This window comes from Tauraco erythrolophus, chromosome 7, assembly GCF_009769465.1.
Source record: "Tauraco erythrolophus isolate bTauEry1 chromosome 7, bTauEry1.pri, whole genome shotgun sequence".
Lineage (NCBI taxonomy): Eukaryota > Metazoa > Chordata > Aves > Musophagiformes > Musophagidae > Tauraco > Tauraco erythrolophus.
In genome coordinates, this window is record NC_141471.1 from 24,274,823 (window position 1) to 24,302,114 (window position 27,292).

Genomic DNA, 27,292 nt, shown 5'->3' on the forward strand with positions numbered 1-27,292 from the left:
GGTAGAAATTTGCATCTTCTGCATTTTTTAGCTCACATTCTAATATTTAGATGTTTGTTCTACATCCAAAATTGTGTTAGGTAAAATTTCTAAGTGTTATGATATTGTGCACACAATTGCTAATTTCAATTCAGAAAAGAAGTCAGATGTTCAGCACTTTTGGAGACAGACATGGCAAAGATACTCATACTATCTATAATACTAAAGATTGCGTAAGTAGCTCCTCTTGCATCGCCAAATGCCTCCATACTTGGTGCAATCTGTCCAACACTAAAAGCTCCAAGTAATATAGAAAAAAAAAAAAAGGAGAAAAAAAACCCAACACATAATATATAGCTAGGAATTCATAACTCTAATTAGACAGCTCCATTGGTCTGAGAATATTAGCTATCATTGCTGCAAGTAGTTTCATGCATGCTGTGCATTATAAGGAAGTCTAGAATCAAAGCAGCAATTAAACAGGTAGCAATCATTTAACAAAAGGTAAACATTGATAGAAAAAAGGAATCAAATTTCCTTCTTCCTCAATTGGACCATAAGAAAGATATTGTGAGGTGCTGATGGCTGAGATTCTTCCTTAGAGTGACAATAAAAAAACAGAAGGACATTTCTAATTCCACCTAATTCCACCTGAACAAAAATAGGCCACCAGTTACTTTTGTGATTAAATATAGAAAAAAAAAATCTCTTTCTTTCTTCACATAACATAAAATCAAGGGTATTCAACCCAAAAGACAAAGGCACACTAATTCACTCCATTGTACTACTGGAATCAAATGTTTGAGGAAAATGAGAACTTCTTTGTGTGAAACTGAAATTGTTTGTCACACCAAAAGCAGACTCTAATTACTCTTTGAAACACTTTCTGCAATGAATGAAATATAAGAAAAGAATTTTAAAAATATTTAAGTCATGTAAAACCAAAAGCGAGTTATATTTCAGGATATCCACTTTGGTTTAATGAAGTAAAGATAAAGACACTGAATTTTAATTGTTTGCATGCTATCATCATTTAACTGTTTTGTTTAGTCATCTTTGAGATATGCTTGGTTGGTTTTAAAAATGCATACATTCCTAGGGAAAAATAAAAAATTTAATGCCCAGGCACTTATGCAATTATAACAAAATAAGGCTCCACACATACAAAAAAAGAAAAAGCAATAAGGAAAGTTATTCCAAGTGCTTTTGTTACAAATGAATGCAAAAGATGTTTTATTCATGACTGCAATTGAACAAAACATACCATATTTAAACTGAAAAATATTAGTACATTAGTAAATTAATGAAAAAATTAAATGAGTAGCTGAATTTTGTTCTTAATCATTGCCAGCATAATCGAAAAGCCAGAAAAAGCAGCAAAACCAGGGAAAAAATTGAATTTAGGCATTTGTTCAAAAGTTTAGTTTATACTAAACCGCAACAGAACGAATTTAATTTTGGTTCAAAATATCTATTAATTATGGTTATTTTATGATATAATTAGTAACAATTAATTAGAAAATAAAAATCTATGACAATGTGAATCATTTGTTCAATGACAATTGTTAAGAAAGGTATAGCTCTGATTTTGCTGGCTTTTTTGCGTGGCAAATATACCCAATGATTATGTTTAGATTCCAGTTCAGAATTGAGCCACATAATTTTTATATCAATAATTCCTAATTTTTATCATAGGCAGTGGGGTTTATGAAATAAGAGTAGAGTTTGCCATCTGTAATTTCATACTCCCAACAAGGAGCAGGCCATCCTGGCTTACTTGCAAAACAAATACCCTTCTCTGAGGTCGAACAAAAAGACTAGGATTTTCTTTCCATTTCAGAAAGGGGAATGAAGAAAAAAGAGATAGGACTTACAAAAAAGTGGAAACAGAAGGAAAACCTGAAAAGGGCAAGTGATGAAAAAAGAAGAGATAGGGTATAGGCAGATCCGGAGAGAAAAAGGAACAACCTGCCTCCAACCATAAACCTGCAAATTACCCAGAAGATGACACCACGTGTCCCCACAGCCTGTCTCTGAAAATAGCTGGTGCTTAGAAGACTGTGAAAAGTCACTATTAGACTAACATGAAACAACTTGTCAGTGAGAGAGTGTCATCAGACCGACTGTTGCGCCTCAGTCCCTATTTCAATTTTATCTGATCAGAAAATGTTAAAAATACATGATCATAGCAAATTCTTGGCCTAATTTATATTTTTTAGTTATGAGCTCTGCAGATTTGTTGGGCATATAAAAAGTATTTATTTTATCAGTTTTAAATTTGGTGTCTCTCAACTTCACTGTCTGTTCTTTGTTCTTATAGAAGAAAAGGGTACCAAAGAGTACTTGATTTATCTTCCCAACGGCAATCATTGTTATTTCTTGGGTGACGTTTAGGTGGTTATTCCTCTGTGTTTGTAGTGGCAAAGACTAAATGAAAACTGAAAATCTGGAAATTTAATGGAAACTCCATCATGGATGAGTTCATAATCCTCTCATTTTGGTTTATTTCTGGTAGAGTACAAGGTGTTTGTCTTTAAGGGATGTCTTTCAGAATTTCACTTGTTATCAACCATTTTTTAATGTGTGACCCTGTGCTGTAAGAACATGGAGCAAATAAATGGCTTGCTTAAGAATTTATTACGAGCTTTTGATGTTCAGGGTTTTTCATGGCTGGAGGAAGAAAGGGAGTAGGTTCTCTGAGTTACAAGAAACTTCATTTCACTTTCTTTCATAAAACTGGATCCAAACTTCACTAGCTGATGGAGTTATGTAAAAATAGTATCCGCAGTTTTCATACAGCTACTAGAGTCTCCTAGGAACTGTTCTTTAAAAAGTCTATAAACTAACAGGAAAAATGTGGTTCAAAAATTGTAAGTAATTAGTTGACTTTGCTAACTGATTTGGAGTCATTTAATTATAGAGAGCACAAAGTAGTTTTGGGGCTTTTCATGTGATCTGTTCCAACATTCTAGAGAATTTGTTAGGCATCGGTCAAAATGTTCATGGTTTTGAACATGAAAATGAGAAAGCCAAAGAGCAGGAAATGGGGAATCTCTGTAGACATTCTTGCAGATCTGGCACAACACTTGTTCAATGACAAGAGGTCTCACTCCTGGGACCACCCTCAGGACCAGTGAGAGGAAGGAAAGCAGCAGAGTAAAGGAAAAATTGTGTAAGGATTCATCTACATGTAAAGCTACTCAGGAATGAGCAATTCTGGAATGTGCATATTGAACTTTAGTTTCCAAATAAATGTGGCTTGTTCTGATTTGGCTCTGCAGTAAGAAGTGATTGTAACAACTTTGCAGAATTAGGTACTGCACCTTGTATTTACACTTGATTTAAACCCAGATTAGTTTTCCAGTGCACATACTGCTTAGCAGAAATCAAATGATGAGACAGAGGTGGCAACACCAAAGAGTTTGATTCTTTTGGAGATGCTTTGAGGAATATCATTATACTTCTGTGCGCTGGTAACATTCTTGTCCAAATATTCAGAGAGTGATTAACTCCTTTTGAAATCTTTTGAAATGCTTGACAGCTAAGTTTGGTGACTAAAATAAGCATAATGCTCTTTAATGAAGGGCATTTGGCAGAACTTTGCCCTCTGTACTTTGTCTATTTCTCTGTCAAGGAACAAAGTGGTGTTGGAGAAGTTGTAGGAAATAGCATGGAGGTCTTTGGAGAAGTTTAGGAAATTTCACATTCACATAATATGAGCAAGGCTTCCACTGATTTAGAAGAACAGGAGGAAGGTGATGATATTTGGAAAAAAGGGACTCTGGTGCATCTTTTCGAAGTCCTGTAATTTGTACCCTCAAACTCAGCAGCAGAAGAGGAATTTTCTGATAATCTCATCCTTATATCAGTCTGAAAGTCATTTGCTAATCTCAGGAGAAATAAAGTCATGTAACACAGGATCATCTTCCTTTACCTTCTAAAACATTTCTCTAAAAGACCTACATCTTTTTATAATTCAAGATCAGAATTTTACATTTAAGTCACACAAGTGGAATAAATGTGCATTCCTTGGAATAACTTTCTGTACTATAAGGGGAAAAAGAGAAAACTTTATTTAGGGAAAGAAAACTCATGTTTAAATGAGAAGGTTTTTTGTTCAAATGACAGAAATATGTTTGTATTAGGATCCTTATTTTTTTGGTTCAAATAAGTGTACCTATAATCATAGTTTTGAGAAACTTTTAATATCTCTCTAAAACACACAGTAGTGAGTAAATCTTGAAATGTCAATAAATATTGAAATAACTTTTGTGCTGGGTTATATAATTATTGCACCTGATTTTTTTTTTTTTTTTATAACTGGGCTTTATTACATATTTTAGTTTACATACTTAGTTTTGTCTGTTTCTTTTACCATTTCTCATTCATCCATTTATTTAATTCTTTATGCCAATTATAATCCTTCAATGTGTTTCTTTTAAACATGTCATTTTAGTTAATTAGTGAACCGTTTGTAAAAGCACAGGAGACTGGTTGGAGGAAATACAGAACTGGTCTCTTTTCACCATAGTGAGTGGATCAATGACACATGTGGCCCACAGCATAGGAGCAAACTGCCTCCCTCGGAATAAATATCTTGAAGTGAGCTGCTATTCTGCCCTTTATTTTTTCCAAATAAACCATTTTTTATTGCATTAAAGACGTATCTCGATGACATCAACTAGGAGCTACAACAATTCTTACCTGGATAAGTAATATTTTCTGAAGTAATAAAGCTATCTGTCTTGTCACCAAAAATCATCATCATAAGGGAGAGACCTGCTCCAGGATGTATTACCATGGTAGTGCTTAGCACCATAAGGAGGTCCTCCTGCCAGCTAGAGTATCAAAACTGAAAATGGAAACAGAACTGTGCGGAAAACTTCTCTAATTACAGCAAATGCATTTGAGTAGTAACACAGTGTTAACAGTGAAGAAGGGGGCAGTAAAAAGTAAAATAAGAAAATTTTAATACATAAAATTGCAAAATTGTGACATAAATCAGGAATTTCTTAATAACTATTTTAAGAATAAAATAATGGCTTTCATAAAATATGAATAATAATAAAATATCAAAAACACATTTAAACAAATTTTGCATTTATTTTAACTACATCCAATTGGAATTTAAATTTATGACTAACTGAAATTAAAAAATAAATAGAATCTAAGAATTTAATATCTATAACAATTCCTCTACTTTTACAGTATCTTCTACAGGTCCATACTTGGGGCTGGTGGGTCATTACCACTGTAAGCAGTTTCAAAGTCGATGTATTTAAAGCTGTATAAAATGACATCTACTCTACTGTTTCTATTTTAATACTTCTCATGAAATAATGGTCATAAACCCCCTAAATATTAATTGTGTACTATGGCGACTAAGTTTTGTCGTACATTTTATTGTACACAAGTATACAAATAGAAAATAATCACTCTGGGTTTTAGTCAGCTTACTGAAGCCAAAAAATTTCTTAAATTCACGTACTAGATCTGCATGGAGTATGTGCCATGGGCTGTGATGTCACCACAATGACCTCTAAACAGAGCCTCAGTTCATGTTAGATATCTTATCCTCCTTGTAGGGGGGAGGTAAATCACCTCTCACGCCCTGGAAGAGTAGTGCCTAGGAATGATTCACAGCAGTTTGGTTATGTCCCCATGCTGCAAATGAGGAAGAAGCGAAAGAGAAAAAGAGGAAAAAATGTCTTTCTTGTTGCATAATAACAAGTATGAGTGCTTGAGCAAAAATGTATCTGTGGATGTGTAATGAAGTGGATGTGTTCAGCATCCTCTGGCTCTTACAAGGCACCAGTGTCAGCATGCCAGCCTAGGGTACTTCTGGAAGACACCAGTTTGAGTGTGACATGTCTGGCCCCGTTGCCAGAAAATAGGTGTGAGTGCTCAGATCAGTCTGTGGATGTGATTTCCAGGGACATCCAAACCAAGTAGAAGAGAGGATCAATGGGTTTTCCTTCTCCAGCCCGTAGTGATGCTCTGAAAGGCATAGCTGTGAAATAATCCCTTAAATGAAGGAAGCTGTTCGCTTTTTGGCATGTAGGTAGGGTGCACACGGTGCAGAACGATAAACCATCTCTCTATCCTCATGGCAGCTTTTTTTTAATATAATTAAATTATTTTAAGATTAGTATTTTAATTTAGGTGACAGAAGAGTATTCTGTACATCTGTTTTAAAGTCTGTTTGGTTTGTTGAACCAAACATTTAATTTCCTGTCCACAGCTGCAAAATCAAGCAAATATGTAATGCTTTTATCTTCTATTAGAAGGAAATACCAAATTCACCTATCATAAAACACTGATGTCAGTGGTAAAATGCCTGTTGTCTTGCAGGTGAGAAGTTTCACTTTAACCTAACTGTAGCATTTTAATACTCTATGATGTAAATGTTTGTTATCTATTTTTTAGAAATTGTAGAACATCTGAAATTCAATGTAGAACGATAGTGGTGTTGAACGTCATATCTCTTAAAGAAGTAATTCACTCAGAAAAATGGCACTCAAACTCTGTATCTGGAATCAAATTACTCAGACTAAATGGAAACCTCTTTCCTCTTGTAATACCCAGAAATATTTTTAACACATTAGAAGACTTTTTCTTAATCTTTTCCTTTAGCTTAACATATTTCGTGACAACTAAGATTAAATTAGGAAGAAACAAATGAAAGGCCTTTGATTTAAATGCTAAGATAAACATTATCTACCATCGATTGCCTCCAGCAGGACTGCTTAACAAGGTACAAGCTGGGAAGAGCAGTTGTGTCTACTGCCTTAGTCTAGGTCTTAAGATCTCTGACTTTAGTAGACAGGACTGTAAATAGACACTATTCCCTTGGGCAGAAAAGAGACTGGGGATCCTGGACAGTAACAAAAGATCACCAAGAATATTATTCTTTGAATTAGGCAGAACACGCTATATATTGAGTTGAAGAAGATATAGATGAAAAAGAAAAGAAAAAGAAATTTCTGAAAGAAAATGCAGATTAACTTATCTATTGTCTGAACAAATGAGGCCATCATGTGGCAAATTAAAGACATGTCCACAGAAAGAAGAATCATTTATTAATAGTATTGGTGATAATGAAGAAAATACACACCTTCCATCATGAACTCAAAGCAAACTGGTGTGAAAGTTCAGACACAGAAATTCCTCCTAGCTTTTCACTTTTTCATGAGGAATGCTAGAGAAATTTTGAAGGATATTTTAGAAATTCTTTATCAATGAAAGATTCTTAGATGGAAAACATGCGTTTTTTCTGTCTCTAAAGTCTCATAGGAAATAAAGGAAGAATGAGTTACAAGAAATAACAATGTCTTTAAAGCAAAGATATCACATATCTTCAGTTGAAAGCCAAGTGAGCAACTAAGTTTCTGATGATTTATGGAGGTCCTCAGGAAATTGAAGGAAATTAAATTATAAACATCTGCAAAATGAGATTGTTGTGTGCTTCATTAAATGTACAATTAGGAAGCTGAACCTTGAAATATTAGCATCCTGAACTGTAATTCTCAACTCTAGCATGCATGAAGAGTAATGTCTGAGCTGTTTCTGATTTAACAGATACATAAATAACTCTCATCTTTAATTACTCATCTTTTTTTACATAAAAGAATAGACAGGTACATGAAGACAAATCTTCTGTAGAGCTACACAACAGAAAATCTTGGGAAAACTTCATTTAGATTAGGAATTTCTATGCTGAATTCACTTTGTGGATGGAGAAACATGTCAATTCCATAGTGCCTTCTTTTACCCATCCCTTGGAATGCATGCATGAATTTTGTTTGTTTGTTTGAACAACATGGAAATACATTGGTTTACATCACTAGGAAATATGCGCATCTCAAGGAATGACGGAAGAGTTCATACAACAAACAAGCGTGTTGATTAATCCAAAATGAAAGCTGTACAAAATGTGATATATTTACAAGTGAAGGTAAGAAGAAATCAATATTGGGGAAAGTCAAGAGTGCCTAGAAAGAAAAAAGTGTGTTTACCCCAGCTTGTCCGAGCCCCAGCGGTCAACAGGAAGTAGATAAAGCCAACCTTTTGGTCACCTTACACCTATAGTAGCTTAATTCTTTCCAAGTTCTATGCACACTTTTTTTTATATATTGCTGTAAACAAAGCTGACCTAAATATGGACACTTGAAAAGCAGCTGGGAACTAGGAGTTACTGTGTCAGATAGATATGCATTCCTTTTCTCTCAACATTGCTTCATTTTAATATTTTGCATATCCTGAACATAATTTTTTCTTAGATTCCACATTAATCAAGTTTTTCACTTGCCTCATTTTCACAAGTGATTTGAGAACCAAATCAGAAATAACATGAAAATAAAATTATTCCTGTTTGTTAGATGATGTAAGGACCATGCTATTCTATCTTAGAACAATTGTTTGCTGTATGTAAAAAATTTAACATATTTGTCTCCTTTACTAATCAAATGAATAACTTCTACTCACAGACACTTAAAGCGAATCTTTGAAGATACAGATCATATACACATTATATATGCAGACACAGTCTTTACTTTTGAGTTGTGTAAAGTATCAATGACTTTAAAAGTATGGGCATTTTAAAGCAGCTCCATACAATTTCTAGTATTTCTGTAAAAAATGCCTCTGTCTTCATGAGTACAAAGCTGCAGCTAGTGTTTACAAATCTACTTTTATGAAACATTATGTAGTGCAGGACCTAAGGCGCTTATTTTAATTCAGCAGTCATTCAAGGTGTGACTCATTTTCTATACACTAAGGCATTGACAATGTAGGTATTTATGATAATTATGCTAATATTCTTTTACGAAGAGATACAATATGAGGTTGTTGTTAATCTGGCCTGCTAGTGACAGCAACTCTAGAATGGGATGAACTGTGCCCTAGACTTCATTGGCCAGATCTTTGTTAACCCTGCAGAAGATGGGCTTGCTTAGAGAAATAAGCTTAGGCATGAATGTTCACTCCCAGTTAGATGCAGTCCTGTCCTAGACCTCTACAGCAACAGCATTAGTATGCTGATCTCCTTAGCTAACAGCATACAGCTAGAATGAAACATACACAGGAGCAAGCATACAATGACAAAAGGAAGTGTACTCATCTTACAATAACAAGGATTGCTAAATATAGTTGTCCTTGTGCATTCTGCTCTTTTCCTTCCTGTTCTCTACTTTTGATACCTCTACAATCCATGGAATTCACAGCAAAGAATTTGAAGTGGCTGCTGGTTCTGTTTCTTACTTTCTGCTTTCAGTTTACTGAAACTAGAATAAAAGACACTGTCCTGTCTTAGAAATACAGAATGAATGTATGACTAAGCTACATCACTCTAGATAATTTATCTAGAAAAAGATTAGGTAGTTGACAATAACAGTTATTTAGACTGCATATAGATAGATTTTCAATGTGGCTTTTTCTGCACAGGAATGGCTAGCTGAGTGGTTTTACCCTGTATTCATAGGCGGTGTGCCATGTTTCTTGTCTCCTCCAGATTGTCATCTTCTTTCCTTTCGATGACCAAGTCTACAAGGTAGGTTGGATTTTGAGGGAGAGGAATAGGAGGAAGTGTTATAAATGCACTGTCGCGGTTTAGCCCAGCTGGCAGCTAAGCTACCATGCTGCTATTCGCTCACTCCTCCCCTTTGGTAGGGTGGGGAGGAGAAAATCGGGAGAAAAGGGCAAAACTGTTGGGTTGGGATAAGGAGAATTTAATACGACAGTACAAGAAAAATGAGAAGTGATAATAACTACAATAATACTAGTACAAAAACAATACAAAACGAATGATACAACTGCTCACCACACGGAACATAGAACCCAGCCCGCTCCAGACCCATGAAGCAAACACCTTCCCCTGGCTGATTCCCCCAATATGTACTCTGAACATGACGTCACATGGTATCAAATAGACTCCCGCCAGTCTGGGTCAACTGCCTGTGGCTACATCCCCTCTCAGCTTCCCGTGAAAAGGTTAACTCTATCCCAGCCAAACTCAGGACATGTACAAATAGACAATATGTCTTGAGGAAGAGATTAACTGTATGTCTATTTGTACTATGAATGATTACAAGCATTACTCATTAACAAATGTTTTAAGGAGATCTTTAAGGAGATTTTGCAGAAATGCATGCTACCAGGAAGGTTATTTTCATAGACAAGTAAAGCAGTAGGGACAACAGGTTCAAAGGATTTACTCATAAGGAAGTTCCATTACAGCTAGATTGATGGGGAGTTAATGTCAGGGTGGAAGATTGTTAAACATCTCCCGACATGTGGGATAGTTCAGGTAAAACTTTGAAAGAATGCCTGAAGAAAAGACTAATGGAGATCCAGAACTGATTTACAGTCTTCATTTGGAGATGGTACATTGTCTATGGCATTGGTGAGAAATACTCCTTCAGAATCTTTTGAGTGGAGGGACGATACTGAAGTTTATGCTCTCGCTCTATGTCAGAAATTATAGAATGGCTTAGTAGTGAGGTATTTATTTCACAAGGAACAGCAAATTGCCCTTGTAGGGGTAAGTATGTTGGAGAATGCTGGGTAATAGGACATTGTAATATTCAACACCCTGATAAGAATCTGCAGTAAGAAAGACTTTCCAGATCTCAACTCTGTTTTTCTTCTGAGAGCTCTCATTTGAGTAGTAGTTTCAGCAGCAGGACTATCAGACTGTTGAACTTAAGAGCTTCTTGCTTCCTTTTTCCCAGTCAGTGGCATATGCTTGGAAAGTGGTTCAGATTGTCAACATGGTATCAATGCTGACACCTTTCTAAAGACTTGTTCCAAAGGCAATGGGGCACGAGGCACAAGGAATGTGTGAGAAACACTGCTAGATTACCTTCCTCCAGAAAAGTAGATTGTTTGAAACTGCTGCAGGCTCTCAAAACAAGATGACATAGGAAAAAAGGCCTATTACTTCAGAATAACAACATGCCTCAGAGCCTAACTGAAAAGGCAGTGCTAGGAACTAAGACCTCTTATGCCCTGTAGAAAGACACGGTAGAATAATGGTCCTTAAAGCAGAATTGTCCTAGGTCAGCCAAACCTTTCTTTGGGTCAAGCAATATAATGTAGAAGTGTATATACCAAATATGATGAGGAACACATTTTCGGAGGTGTTACTGTCTGTCCTTTTGGCTTTGTGACCAAAAATTGTATGATGAGTCATCTGGTGGTAGCACAATAATAGTAACATGGTTGTTGTGGTCTTCCGAAAGGAAATTCTGAAAGGAAAGCAATTGTGAGCAGCAGCATAGTTATTTAAGCATTTATGGTGGATTTGGAAACAAGATCCGTTATCCTTAAGGGAAGTGCTTGCTTTCCTTACAGCCCTTTTCAATCAAAAGTTAGGTGTTTAGCAATTATTATGCAAATTTTTGCATAAATCTCAACAAAGGGGAAATATTTCTTTAGAAATGTGGAAGATAAGGAAAGGAAAAAATAGATTGGCTTGGAAAGTTTCTACATTTGACATGAATTTCTGAAATGAGTTTTAAACTGTACCGCCAAAATTTTAAAAACTGTTTTTCAGATGTCTATGGTAAAACATTTACAGTGCTTCCTGATTTTCAGAAAGAGCTAAATTTGTCTGGTAAATCAAGCATCTTTAAAATGACACAAGTTGAGGGAAGAATCCAATCATTACTAATCCAATCATTAGAAATTGTATTATCAAAGATTAAAAAGACTAGTTTAAAAAATAAAATCCAGAATTTAGTGAGAAAAATCAAGCTAAATATGTTCTAACTTGAATCTTCAGACTATAATATTAAAGAATATCTATTCCATTCTTGCAATTGCAAGTATAACATATTGTGGTGCAGACTAATAGCCTTACTCATGGACAAGAACCTTCGTGTATCAAGTAACACAAAAATAGGAAGCAAACAAATTTGCTAGTCAAATTGCTTTTCAATCTAAGACAAGAACAGAAGAAAATAGGTAAGTGATTCAACAGGAATACAATAAGACTGCATCAATCAACATTCTAGAGAGTGTTATTAGTACGTTGATGAGCCTAACTGCCTATCAGTAAGGCGCTGTGTGCATATATATATATACACACACGTAGATATGTCAGATCGTATGTATAAATCTCAGGGAATCAGAAATTGCTATGACGGAAGTGTGGAAGACTGATTAATCAGGCCATCTTTAAACTTAAAAAAAACTTTACTGCATAGATATTCATTAACAATATACATTGCTAACGGTTAGTTCTTAATAATGATTAATAACTATTACTACATATTCAAAGCAGTTAGTCCTTAACAGTCATCCTAAATTAGCAACTAATATACAATACCACAGAGCTGATGCCATGTAATTAGCACCACTGGTTACAGTCCTTGAGAGTCTCAGTCATCAGGGTGATCAGGTTCAAGAAGTCTTCAATGAAGGAAGTTAATACTGAAAAGGGTGTCCTTTCTTCCCCCTCCTCTAAGCCCGAATTCAAGATGTTCAACTTCTTCTATAAAATATTGGTCTTTAGAGAGCTCTTAGCCCTTGACCTCTGACCCCTAGGACTTTGAGAGACTTGCAGATGCTACTTTCCCAGGGTGCAGCAGGTTCCTTGCCCATTAGTTGTGGGTTTTCTTATCTGCTGCTTCTTTTCTGTGTTATACTTGAAGCAATCTTTTCTCAGCTCTTAAGGTTGCACCTCTTCAATGGTACTTACAGTTCTGAGACCTTTCTTTTCAGCCTGCACTCATGTTTTCAAGACCTTTGTTGTCATCCCAGGCCAAAACTCCACATCATAACAAGAGACATCTAGCATCAAGCTCCAGTTGACCTGCAAGTTCTCATAACAAGTTGATAACAACCTTAATAGGCCAGGACTGACTGTGCTTTACACAGACTGTGCACAGTGAGGATAAGGTTTGAGGTTTGTTTCTGGCAATAGCAAAATAATTTTTACTGAGCATGAAAATGTTTACAAGTTGTTTACCAGACATGCCTGATTAGTGTGAGTTTGACAGAGTCCAAAGCAAGCTAATATTAATTACATTTGGTTTAAGATGCTTTTACTTTATGAATGCAACAGGCCTCTGCTTTGGTCAGATAGTAGAGTTGTTTGAATAATGAAAATTAGTAGTGGGAAATTGGTACATATTTACTTAGTATTTCTTGGTTTTGGAGGACTTATGAAAGGAAGGAGGAAAGCCAAAACAATATTGATATTGATATTGAAATAACAACAGTGACAAAACCAGCAGTATTGAAATAATTACAGTGACAATTCAGAGATAAGTACTGCCTTTAATTTACATGTTGCATGACCCACTTTGAACATTGACCAGAGAATAGTAGATGCCTTTTTCAGCCAGGAGCTGCTGATGGGTCCCTTGCTCTACAACCTTGCCATTCTGGACCACGGCAATCTTGTCAGCATTTTGGATGGTAGAAAGGCGGTGAGCTATCACAATGCAGGTGCGACCTTCTCTGGCTTTATCCAGCGCTTCCTGGACAATCTGCCCAACAAACAAACCAAAAGGTGAACTATTCTGGCAGCTGTCATGGATATCCCTCAATTGCCATCAATGAAGTAAACTGCAATGTAACAGTGGCCTTAGCTTCCATTTTAGAATTAGGCTGTGTTGGCAAGGAGTCAAAACTGTCACAGCAGATGATGCCATGATAGCTGAGGATGAGATGGAACCAGGCTCATTACTGAGATGCATGGTAGGAGAACAGGAGAAAATGGTCATAAATTGTAACTGAGGAGGTTCTGACTGGATATAGGAAAAATATTTACTGCAAGGATAATTAAACATTGGAACAGGGACAGAAGAGAGCTTGTTGAATCTCCTTGGGGACTTTCAATGACCCTGCTGGACACAGCACTAAGCAACCTAGTTTGAATTCAGTATTGGCCCTCGTTTGAAAAGGAGCCTTGATTAGAGACCTCCAGATGTCCCTTCTATGACCGATGAATTATATAAGGGAGTTAAGTCAGTAATCTTGGGTCAATTACTATCATACTAGTTCTCATGATTTCACAGGAAGTCCCATGAATCACATTTTTCTTAAAGCTAGTACTGGCAGCAAAATACCAATAAGAATCTCTGCTTTCTTTTCTCTATTCTGTATGTTCATTAATGCAGAATAAATAAGAGATGAAATTTCTGCACCAAAATGGCACATAATTAAGAAAATAATCTTGAATTATTTAATGGCCTTTTCCCCTCAAAACTTATGCATTTATGCCTAGAATTGATCAAAACTTAGTCCGCAGCATTTGAGCTTTTCAGATTATAATATTTGTTACATTTGCCTCATTAATAGTAAGTACTTTTGTAGAGTGTGTTGATTTTCTACAGCTAGAGTGTACTTCTCTTATGCCAAGATTTTAAGCTTTGAGCTTAAAAAAGAAATCTGTTCTAGTAAATTTTTCACTGGAAGTTTGCACATTAGCCATGAACATATAACAAGGAATGGAGAGCAATGGGAGAAGCAAGAAAAATTATGAAAGCAAGATTTGGCCATTTCCCAGAAAAAAGCTTCTCTGGCAGCATCCTCAGTCTTTTCAGGTTCTGAAGTTCGTGCCTCCTGATTTAATTTTGATAATACTTTTCCAATTGAAGCCTGAAGACTTTCAGGGAAAGAAATGTCTTCTTCATTGCTACTTCAATTTGCCTACTGCCATACAAATGCAAAAAAACAAACAAACAAAAACTTTTCTTGACAAGGAGGAGTAAGACTTTTATATTTGTTTACTATTAGCATAAATATGTAAGTTGCATAAAACACCATATTTCCAGCTGTAGGCTTTAATCTGTGGGAGTGAAAACAATAATCATTATACAAACAACATGGATTTGGATTCCAGACTCCTGGCTCACAATCGAGTTACCTTTTCACTTTCTGTATCTAAGGCTGACGTAGCTTCATCCAGTAGCAGAACTTGGGGCTGACGTACAAGGGCTCGGGCAATAGCGATGCGTTGTTTCTGACCACCAGAAAGCTGAGTTCCCTTGTCTCCTACACAGGTATTGTATTTCTAGAAACAGTATATTAAGTTCAGATTATGAATGAAAATCGATTCTGAAGTATATTTAAGCATATTGACCCTGACACCAGCCGGCCATCCATAAACTACATATTCTATGACAATAGCTCTCCGAAAACAGATAACTGGAATTGCTGTCTGCCACAAATCTATGATCTTTCACTAGGACACTTCTTTGTAGCATCAAGCATTTCATAAATTCAAAGCAACAACTCTGCTAAGGTTGGAAGGCAACATTATTCTCAAACAGGAGATAGAACATCAAAGCTCAGCGAAAGTCTATGACAATGCTGGGGGTCAAACCCTGACCTTAAACACTCCAAACTGGCATCCTAAACAGTTACTCTAACCCACAGTCATCCATTCTGAAGAAAAAAAAAAGCAATGTATACGATGTATCAGTTTCAGGCCAAATTATATGCTATATCTATATATAGACATAGACATTTATACACTTTATCTATATCTATACTACAGTTTTGAACAGTTATGCTTTCAATTTAGTTATGTCAGTTAAGGCAGACCAGTCAGGTCTCTGGGCAAACTCATATGTAGGTCACAGCAGTCTTTGAGATATTATATATATGCGGTTGCAAGAAGCACCAAAGTTTTATAAGACATCATTATATACCACAAGATTTCTCTAAGAAGTTGCGGGAAGAGCAGATCTTGATAAGTCACTAGAAACTAAACATGATCTGCAAAAATCATGGGATTTGGCCTTTCTATTTTTTCAATAAATGAAAAAAGCAGCTTAACAGCCTGAAATTAAGCTGAATACATACAACATAAAACTAAGCTGGCAACCTCCTTGCTTCAGGAATTTTTGGATACAAGTTGACATAGGTTAGAAATTGATTTGCCAAACCCACAGAACAAAAATCCATCCAGAACTATGAAATAATAAAACACGATTCCTACCATAGGAAGTTCCTGAGTCACAAATTATGCAAAGTTAGATGAGAATTCAGAGGAAATTTGTTTAAATGTTTAGCGTTTGTGAATACTTATTTGTAAATATGTCTTGCAGGTCACTGCCTGGGACAACATTTTGTGTGTGGCAGACCTTTCATCTGACCCAAGACGTTCATTCTTACATTATTACATGTTGGTCAGCTGTATGTATAAAAGACTTTCCTGGTAATTTTTGAACTGTAGGAACACTATAAGTTTAAATTCTGACTAGGTATAACTGGAAGAAATGCATAAGAAAACTGTCAGCCTAGCAGAGTCTTCTACATGTGCTTGAGATTAATAGGAGCTTAAAAAGAAATGTTTATCTCATTTTAAAAAACCCACCTCACACTTCCAGCTCTCAATTAGATATAACTGTGGATTTTCTTCCCTGAAATCTTAAATGTTCAGCTCTGCACCTAACAACAGGGTCTTCCAGAGTAAAAACAAGTATAGCAAACACAATTAAGAAAGGATAAGATTGAAAAATCAGTGTCAGATCTGTTTGTATTTCAGGGAATCATAAATGGACACATTTTTTCCCTACTTCAGTAGATCATCTCCAGATCTGACAAGGAAAGAAAAGCAATAACTTACATCTGGCAGAGAGTCAATGAAGGAATGAATGTTGGCTTCTTTTGCTGCATTAACAATCTCCTCATGTGACACTTGCCGACTGTTATCTCCATATGCGATGTTCTCAGCAATAGTGCAGTCAAACAGGATCGGTTCTTGTGAGACAATACCAATCTGAGCTCTCAGCCACTGGATATTTAGTGTCTTTGCATTTTTGCCATCAAAAAGCTGAGAAACCAAACATTTTAAATTTCAGTCCCGTGGCTATATGTGTGCTTGAGACTTACTGTAAATTCATACACAGAAGTTGTGCAATTGCAGCTCTTTCCTTTTTTTTTCCTCTTCCTATCACATAATCCCTACACCTCCTTCTCCTCTATGTTCCAAAATTTTCTAAGGGCTATTACATAAAAGTGATGATAATGCCTTCTGCTGCCTCAGACCTTTTCTTTGCTTCAAGATTTAATCAGGTTTTTGAAGAGAGTGGAAGATAGGATATGCTGAGGCACCTTCAAAGAACTTTGGGTAAAGTTCTCTCATTTCTTTCTCCAGTGGGAAAATTTTCCTCTATTTTGCATATATATTCTCACTGAAAGAACAGATTGGCAGTAGTATTCCATTAAAATAAAATTACATAAAATCCATTAAAAATTCCATTAAAAAAAAAGAGGAAGAGTTGGGTTCATTCATTCACACACTTCTAAGCCAAGCATCCAATCTTAAATTTAATTGTGATGTAATGCCTGACAATGGACAAATTTACTTCTGGATTCCTTAAGACATCATTTGCAGCCAGTTTTCTTTATTGGCAACTGTGTCACACTTCTGATAAATTTGGCTACTGAGTTGCTATCATTGTCTATTAGATAAATAACAACAGAATTTTTTTTTTTGAAAGATCAGTTTCATAATTATGCAAGTCATGTAAACTCAGACACAAATATAGCAGGACATTAAGAGGGGCTGTTACTTCTCCACTAGAATTACCCAGTGCAATGCTAAGGCTCTATGTTGAGTGACATGATCAGCTGGGTAACTGATGAACTGACCCCTTCATAGCATGGTTATTGGAAGTGATTAATCTACTAATTCCATAGTTGTGCTAGAACAACCAATTTGCAGCCAATAGAATTGTTTTTCAAAGGGATGAGATCAGATGAACCTGATTCAAAATCCACTGAAATCAGTGGCAGTTTTTCTACATCTGCAGATGTAAAGGGCGGAAAAAAGGTAGAAAGGAGAAATTGCTTTCAACTACATAGATATTTGCCATCTCTTTTCCTTAGAGTTCCAATGGATTTGCAGGCTGCTAAGGTCTGCTTCCTGTTCTTCATTTGATGTGAAAAATCACTGATGAAACTAGAGAGCTCAGTTGGTATGCATTTTGGATCCACCACACCAAATAGCACAACTTTTAGGCATAGTTACTCTCTTTACCAGACTAGCACAGCGCACACTGTTGTGAACAGCTGTTCTTCTGACAGTGCTTTTAAGCGTACACTCCTTTCACTCAGTTCACAGTCCAACGGAGCTTGTGAATTAATTCCACCGCTTTTGTGGTTTCCATGTCAGAGTGCTTTTCCCTTCAGTAAATTGTCGGCCATTTATGGATACAAGGTCAAAAACATTGGTGATGAAGTTGCACTTGGTTAAATATACTTTTGAAGCACTTATGCTGCTTGTTTCTACACATCAGTTTGCTACACTGGACCTGTATAAGCATTTCCAATCTCAAAGAGATCTTGTCCATTTCATCTAGGCCTTATTTAAATATTGCTTTATCTTTTGTGAGTATCTCTGCAGAGACAAGTTCTGAAATTCTTCTTATTCTCACCTCATCCAACCCAAAATGTGTGGGTTATTTTTCAAACAAAATCTCTGAGCACATTTAAATCAAAGAGGAGATAGTAATAAACAATACCATCACATGAAAAAAGTAAGGAAAGTTGCTGAATATGTAGTGTGGGAAACCCTAAATTTATTTTAAACCAAACTACTGAAAGTATTTACAATCTATCACTTGATAAGTGAGCATACTCTGAAACATGTTTCTGTGAAGTAAAAATTATGATTAAAATGATTTTTGTCAATGTTCAGCGTTTTAGGAAAGAACATAGATGGCAAATTTTATTACTATGTTACACAGAAGTAGATACGTATATTTAATAAATTTTAAAGTGTTCTTAACACAAAAACCTCAGGAAACTTGCTCTGAATTTAAAGCCATCATTAGGCTGTGGATCAGGCATATTTTTACCACACAGATCTTGTTTCATTAAGTCATTATAATGTGGGAAATTGGGACTTTTTCCATTATATTATTTCTTCACATTTAAATAAGGAACCCTGATAAGTCACTCACTGCTTGTCTTTAACATTAAAAACATTTTTAAAATAAAACTAGAAATATCTATTATACTTCATCATATCACATAAAACCAAATAAGCACACCCTCACTTAACATGTTAACATGGTTTTACAAAAATACTTACAATTTCGCCATCAAGTGGATCATAAAATCTCTCAAGCAGCTGAACAACAGTGCTCTTTCCACAGCCACTGCTGCCAACAAGTGCCAGGGTTTGTCCTTTTTCTACTTCTAGATTCAAGCCTTGCAGGATTTTGATCTGTGGTCGGTTTGGGTAGTTAAATGCCACATTTTTGATGGTTATGTTTCCCCCAAATGTTTCCTATAATTGAAATAGTATCATTGTTACAACTTTGAGACAATTTCACAGATGATTCAAATAGAGTTGCAGAAGTCTTGATTTTCCCCACTGATCAATAAAGTTTTGCATTTGCTGGAATGCTGACTTTAACTCTGTGGTCTGAAACTTTGTGAAGCTATATAAAATCAAAGTACAGCACTGAACTGTTTTGAAAATACTCATAATTCTGCTGGGTGAATTCCACACAAGATGTACCTTAACCAGATTTTCAAAACGAATAACCTGTAAATAGTGTGGGCAAAAGCTGGACTCACAATAGAGAACTTGGTCTATGTTGTGTTTGGATAAGGTGTCGAGAATACATTGAGATGAAGAAGTAATTAGAAGGACAGGAAAAATCAGTTTGAAGGAAGTGAGAAGACTATTGTCCATATTGTCGACAAGTAATATTGCCCATTACATATGGCTTACTTACAGGCTTCTCTCCTTCCTCGCTGTAACTATCTATCGAGGGTACTCTTTCAAACAGCAGAAACAAGTGGGCTGCTGATATCTTGGCTTTAGCATAGTCTGGAGCAAAAGAGCTGGTCTGTCCTAACGCCATTGCACCAAATACAACAGCTGAAAACACTCTGTAAAAGAAATTAGGAAAAAAATAAATAAATAAATGGACAATGAAGAAAAGGACAATGGAAATGGGGCTGCAGTCAACTTTTTCTTTTACTCAGAGAAAAAAGGAGACTAAATTTTAAAAGAATAAAGCAGCAACCAAATATTATTGCTTTAATTACTCACTTAGTTCCAGAAATTTGTTTTTATCCTCTTTTAATGAAGTGAGATAAACAAGCCTCCATTCCAAATTCAATGTTTTCTTATTATGTTACTTATTATGAACTTGATTCAATGTTATTCAATGTTACTTATTATCACTAATTTCTTTAATTATTAATATTGGTTAACTGTATTAAGTTTCAACTGAGGCTAGGAGGAAAGTGGTCGATGGATGATAAAATATCACTCTAATAGTGTTCTACTATTGCTGTAGTAGAACTCTCTATGGTTCAACGTTTGGGAGTTTGTGATTCCTTTTTAAGGCATCAATGAAAATAAGAAACCTACCCTCTAACAAGGTGACAATAAAGATTTAATTTGCTATCACAAAATGTGGAAATTTGGAAAACGTGGATTTGCTGGAAAAACGTGAAGTGATCACAACACCAAAAAAAGTTTGAAAACTACACTATTACTGCTTTATGGTGAATATAGATGTCTCTTTACAGGCTACATTAGAAGGGTTTAAGAACTTGCTGTCCTCATCTATTAACTACTGCCACACAACGTAGGATTACTCATTACCAAGAAATGGTAATTGATACGAGACCTCTTAGCCTGTTTGAAGGCAAAGTAAAATAAATTAATTTATATGAATTTTTATATTTTATCTTCAGAGCTACATAAACTAATCTCTTTTATACTGCATTTGAACAGCCTAGACAGGTTTATACTGTTTTAGGTCAGACAATCCCTTCCAAATCTAACAGAGCCACTGGAAGTTCACTGCCTCAGCGGGCTAGAGATGTTCAGCTAGCAGATGGGATGTATATACTTTCCAATCTTCTAGTCAAAATGAGCTGTGTTAACTATCTTTAACCAGGTTGCCAACAAAAATTGATGTAATTGGCCTTTCTTAGGTATTGAGGTCACTGATATCCATACTGGTAGAATCTTATTCTTTTCATACTTATTTCCATAGGCCTGTATTGAGCTATTGCCTCTTAAATTGCAAATGATATTTTTTCAGAGTTTATATGTGTTCTACAAGAATGGGACTTTGGTTATGATAGGGCTTTTAGGTATTATGGTAAACAATTGGATAAAAAGTTATTAAAAACCCAAAATATAAAGGTAAAAAGCTAAGGATACGCTACAATTTCAAAATAATTCCTTTAATTTTTGTGCAGTTTCTGCCCTTAAAAGCCTAAAAAGTGACCTTAGAGACAAATAATTGTACTATTCCTTGTATGATTTCAGATTGCAATGGATACACCTTGCAAATTAGGCAAATTAGAATCATATTTTATTTGCAGTACCTGTCTGAATTAAAAATAAAATGCTTCACCTGGCTATGAGTATATACAGTACTCTACATACCATTCTTACATTCATGGTTCATACTTTTGTTTCCCCCATGAAATTGGTTTATTTCAGTGAACATGCTTCTTATCAAAACGTCATCTAAAATAATTTAGTTATCCTTCTCTTATAGTGAACAGCATCTACCTTATGAAATCCTGTCCTCCAATTATTTAACATTTATTTCAGAGAAGATTTCAAATTTCAATGAAGAAACCTGATACAGAAATAACAAAGATGATGATGACCTATTCTTATAAAGATTTTTACAATATTATTACATTTTTATACACATGTGCTACTATATTTTTTGTAAAATATATGGAGGACCTCACAGCTACATGAACAATAATATTGGTGAGAATAAACAAAGTGACATAAGTAGGATACTGTTTCAACCTCTGGAAAACATAATAATCCCAAACAAATACAGCAAATACAGAAAAGGAAAACCAAAATCAGGCCTACTTGAACAGCTCACACTCTGTTGTCACCTAGAGCATCCACTTTGTAATATGCTTTCATTATATTTAAGTACAGAAGAATTTGCATGTTTTCTCATAGATTACCCAATAGATTCAGGATATCTCTAGCAGAAAACAGAGACTTTTGTCTGGACTGATAGAAAAAAGATTGCAAATGAAATACTTACAAAAACACACTTTTATACTCCATGTGTCCATTTACCACTAGATAGGCACCAAATCGGAAACAGGCAGCGTAAGTAAAGAACATCATTGCTTGTGAAAGAGAAAAACAAATTCCAAATATATGTGCTTTCTTCACGGAATTTCTGTAAGAAATAATGCGTATTTTCATAAAAATGTGCAATCATACTATAAGTCTTAGTATGCAAAAAACAATTAATTGACTTCAGATGATTCTGTTATGAATGGGAAGTGTATTCATGCTTAAACAACACAATCCCTTAACTCCTATTAGACATTGCAATAGAAGATAACAATATTGTCATAGAAAATTAATTAAATCAACGAACAGATATGTCGGCTGGTGGTTGCATTTGCTAATAAAAATATGCAAAATATTTACAATAATGTTGAGATAATTAAATCATACATTAAATCATTCACACTAACAAAAAAATTCGCAATGTTAGTTCAATGAAATGTTTGTAATTTATTCTATAATGTAAATACAGATTATTTTTTTTTAGCTTAGTTATTTTTATTATACCTGTATGGTACACGCAAATGTTCTCCATACATCAACTCAAATTTTTTTTCTCGGGTCAAACTAACAACAGTTCTGATATTTTCTATGGCTTCTGTGGCAATCTGCAATAGAAACACAAATGCTTTCATCAAAAGTTAAGATTATGTTGCAATTTTTTATTCTAAACTAATAAAAAATCTGCTGGAATATAATTTTATATTTTTTTACAATTGTTATTGAAATCATGGACCTTTGATATCAAAAGTAATCATTTTACATTTTTCTTTTTATGACAGTGAGATTTTCTGATGATGCTCAGAATTTTCTGGTAAGACCTCTTGAACGTCCTCCAAATAAGTAGTGAAAAACCAGTAGACAACAGTGACAAATATGGAGAAGATATTCTATAAGAGAAATGGCAATTTAGCATTCAACTTCCAGTCCACTGAGTTTGGGCTATAATCAGAATGTCCAGCTTACTTATGTGCCTAGAGCCTGACTTAGATCTCGGCAGTAAATATTTGATCTGAACAATACTACCTTCTTTAAGCTTGCAGATTCTTTAGACTTGGGTCATTTGCATGCACAAAGGTACCTAGTAATATTTGAGGGTAGTGGAAGCATGACTGTGTGGGAGCAACTGATTCAAGGCTTTCTTGTAGTCTGTTAAGTCTATGTAGGTGTCCACGAAGACTTCCTCAATGACCACACAGTGAAGCTAGGAGTCTGTATGGTCAATTCAGTCCATATGCGTGTAGAAGAGGATGATGCTTAGAAATTGCCAACAGAAAACACCTGGAACAATCAATCACATTTCTTTAGACACTGGAACTAGTGCTACATCTGTTCATTCTTCTCTGGTTGAAACACTGGGCTTGAGTCCGTGACCCACGTCTGGTGCAATATGTGGCGTGCTGGGTATTTCAGTTGGCCTCAACTGCTGTTGCTCTGGGAGGGTGGGGATTCCCACATGTACTGCATTACACCTGACAATCCCATAGCGATGGATGTTTTCAACTTCCTGATGCATCTCAAATAGTATTAAACAACTATATCTAGGCTCTATTCAGTTGCTAACTAGTCTCATTTCTAAGGATGGGTATTTAGCAGAAGAGCTCACTTATGAGCATAGGTACTCTACAAATGCACAGTAATAACTGTTTATTACTCAGAGAACTGTATGTACAAGAAAGTATACATTAGCAGGAAATTAATATGGACAATGCCAACAGTAACGTAGCTAGACTTTTGTAGATCTCGTCTACAAAAGAACCCCAAGGTTTTAAGATATTTTGCTGAAATACATATTTCATGCTTTGTACTTTTAGTCTAAGAAAGACCATAAACTAAGGTCAAGGGAAAATATAAACAGAGGAAAGCATATCTAGACAAAAGAACGTGAACTTTGCATCTTAATAACCAGAACTGGCCACAAGATCACAGTGCTGTAGATGACTCAAGGCATAAATCTGCAGCTAACCATTAAACGGCATCAGCCCAGAAAAAGGTGAGAAATCAGGTGCATCTGCTTGTATATTTATATTCATGTAAACTCAGGTTGTAAAAGAAGGGCTTTATATAACGATGGTGTTTTTCAGCACTGAATTCTTATTTGTGCTTGGGTTTTCCCTGAAGGTGTGGTGAGTCCAATAATTCTTTGCACCTAAACATTTGAAGCTTGGGAGAGTTATTTTTCCCCAAGAGACTGACAATGTTTTTCAACATCCTAAAACTTATAAAAGTTCAATCTTAACATTATTTTATATTTGAATTTTAGGAAGCATAAAATAGATACACATTTATTTTACATATTGTTACTGCATTTGGTATATTACATGGCTTATATTTTCCATAAAGCTCTTTGAGAACCAGTGCTTTGGAACATTGTGCTTCTCTGGACCTAGTTCCTTGAACTCTCTCTGTTTCCAGTGCACGCCTAGAAGGCAGCAAAGTCCTTGTTCTGCACAAAGCTTTCTGAACTGAGCACTTACAAAAAAAGCAGGAGAGAAGGTTCAAGGAGAAGCAGAAGCACTTTTAATAAGTTATTGTACTACAACAGGTCTGTCAGTCTCACTCCAGTGCCTGGTAAAATTATGGAGAAGGTTAATCTTGGACTTATTGAAAAACACTTGAGAGACAATACAGTCATTGGTCATAGCCAGCATGGGTTCACGAGGGGAAGTCCTGTTTAACTAACTTAATTTTCTTTTATGACAAGGTTACTCATCTAGTTGACCAAAGGAAGCCAGTAGATGTGTGGTTTTTTTTATTTTAGCAAATATTTTGATGCTGTTTCTCACACTATCCTTCTGGATAAAATGTCCAGCATACAGCTAGACAAGTTTATAATATGTTGGGTGAGCAATTAGCTGACGGGTCAGGCTCAAAGAGTTGTAGTAAATGGGGCTACATCAGGCTGGCAGCCAGCCACTAGTGGGGATCACTAGGGCTCAATTTAAGGGCCAGTGCTCTTTAATGTTGTTATAAATGATGTAGATGCAGGAGGCGAATGTGCACCAAGTAAGTTTGTTGATTGTACTAAATTAGAAGGAGCTGTGGGCTCCCTCAAGGGTAAAGAGGCTGTACAGTGAGATGTCGATAGACTAGAGAGCTGGGCAATCAATTTCGCTTCTATTAAAAAAAGAAGAAAAAGCTTCTATAGTTGTCTCAGTGATAAAGGGAGAACTAGAGAAAATATGGGTCCTCTCCGGAAGGAAACAGGAGACCTGGTTACCGAGGATATGGAGAAGGCTGAAGTACTTAAGGACATTTTTGTCTCAGTCTTCACTGGCAAGAGCTCTAGCCACACTGCCCGAGTCACAGAAGGCAAAGGCAGGGACTGGGAGAATGAAGAACCACCCACTGTAGGAGAAGATCAGGTTTGAGACCATCTAAGGAACCTGAACGTGCACAAGGCCATGGGACCTGATGAGATGTGGCCATGGGACCTGAGGGAACTGGCAGATGAAGCTAAGCCGTTATCCATCGTATCTGAGAAGTTGTGGCAGTTCAGTGAAGTTCCCACTGACTGGAAAAGGGGGAACAGCCCCCATTTTTAAAAAGGGAAAGGAAGACTCAGGGAACTACAGACCAGTCAGTCTCACCTCTGTGCCCGGCAAGATCATGGAGCAGATCATCCTGGAAACATGTTAAGGTACATGGAAAAAAAAGGAAGTGATTGGTGACAGCCAACATGGTTTCACTATGGGCATATCGTGCCTGACAAATTTGGTGGCCTTCTATGATGGGGTTACAGCATTGGTGGATAAGGGAAGAGTAACAGATGTCATCTACCTGGACTTGTCCAAAGCATTTGACACTGCCTTGCACGACATCCTTGTTTCTAAATTGGAGAGATAACAATTTGATGGATGGACCACTCGGTGGATAAGGAATTGGCTGGATGGTCGCACTCAAAGAGCTGCAGTCAACGGCTCGATGTCCAAGTGGAGGCCAATGATGAGTGGTGTTCCTCAGGGGTCGGTATTGGGGCTGGTGCTGTTTAACATCTTTGTCAGTGACACGGACAGTGGGATTGAGTGCATCCTCAGCAAGTTTGCAGATGACACCAAGTTGTGTGGTGTGGTGAACACGCTGGAGGGAAGGGATGCCATCCAGAGGGACCTTGACAGGCTGGAGACGTGGGCTTGTGAGAACCTCATGAAGTTCAACAAGGCAAAGTGCAAGGTCCTGCACATGGATTGGGGCAATTCCAAGCACAAGTACAGGCCAGGCAGAGAACAAATTGAGAGCAGCCCAGAGGAGAAGGACTTGGGAGTGCTGGTTGATGAGAAGCTCCACATGAGCTAGCAATGTGCTCTTGCAGCCCAGAAAGCCAACCATATCTTGGGCTGCATCCAAAGAAGCGTGGCCAGCAGGTCGAGGGAGGTGATTCTGCCCCTCTACTCCGCTCTCATGAAACCCCACCTGGAGTACTGCGTTCAGCTCTGGGGTCCCCAACACGAAAAGGTCATGGAGCTGTTGGAGCAAGTCCAAAGGAGGGCCACAAAAATGCTCAGAGGGCTGGAGCACCTCTGCTATGGGAGAGTTGGGGTCGTTCAGCCTGGAGAAGCGTCCAGGGAGATCTTACAGCAGTCTTCTAGTACCTAAAGGGGCCTGCAGGAAAGCTGGAGAGGGACTTTTTACAAGGGTATGTACTGATAGGACAAGGGGCAATGGTTTTAAACAGGAAGAGGGGAGATTTCGATTAGATATAAGGAAGACATTTTTTACAATGAGGATGGCAAAACACTGGAACAGGTTGCTCCGAGAAGTTGTGGCTGCCCCATCCCTTGAGGTGTTCAAGGCCAGGTTGGATGAGGCTTTAAGCAACCTGGTCACGTGGAAGGTGTCCCTTCCCATGACAGGAGGGTTGGAACTAGATGATCTTTGAGGTCCCTTCCAATCCAAACCATTCTATGATTCTGTGAAATTTAACAAGAGCAAATGCCAGATTCTGTGTCTGTGACAGAGTAAGCCTGGTTGTACAATTTAGGGGATGAGAGACTGGAGAACAGCCTCACAGAAAGAGATCTGGAGGTTTGGGTTGATGGCAAGTTGTATCTGAGTCAACAGCGTGCCCTTGCAACCAAAAGGGCCAACCGTGTTCTGGGGGGCATCAAGCACAGCATAGCTAGGCAGTCGACGAAGGTGATTGTCCCACTCCACACTGCAATGGTGTTGACCCACCTTATTACTGAGTGCAGTTTTGGGTGCTTCAATATAAGGATGACACCAAACTATTAGAGTGTGTCCAGAGGAGGACAACCAAGATGCTGA

At 36.6% G+C, this 27,292-nt stretch overlaps 1 protein-coding gene across 1 annotated transcript in view; it reads right to left on the reverse strand.

Moving 5' to 3' along the window:
• Positions 1–13,262: 13,262 nt before the first annotated feature.
• Positions 13,263–27,292, reverse strand: part of LOC104380355 (ATP-dependent translocase ABCB1-like) — a 41,691-nt gene continuing 27,661 nt past the window's right edge. Inside the window, exons 21-27 of the mRNA XM_086614784.1 lie at positions 22,535–22,635; positions 21,993–22,133; positions 19,683–19,839; positions 19,031–19,228; positions 16,559–16,765; positions 14,852–14,998; positions 13,263–13,469 (exon numbers count right to left, since the gene is read on the reverse strand). Coding sequence (XP_086470910.1) covers positions 13,263–13,469; positions 14,852–14,998; positions 16,559–16,765; positions 19,031–19,228; positions 19,683–19,839; positions 21,993–22,133; positions 22,535–22,635 — 1,158 coding nt within the window. The remainder of the gene's footprint in view (positions 13,470–14,851; positions 14,999–16,558; positions 16,766–19,030; positions 19,229–19,682; positions 19,840–21,992; positions 22,134–22,534; positions 22,636–27,292) is intronic.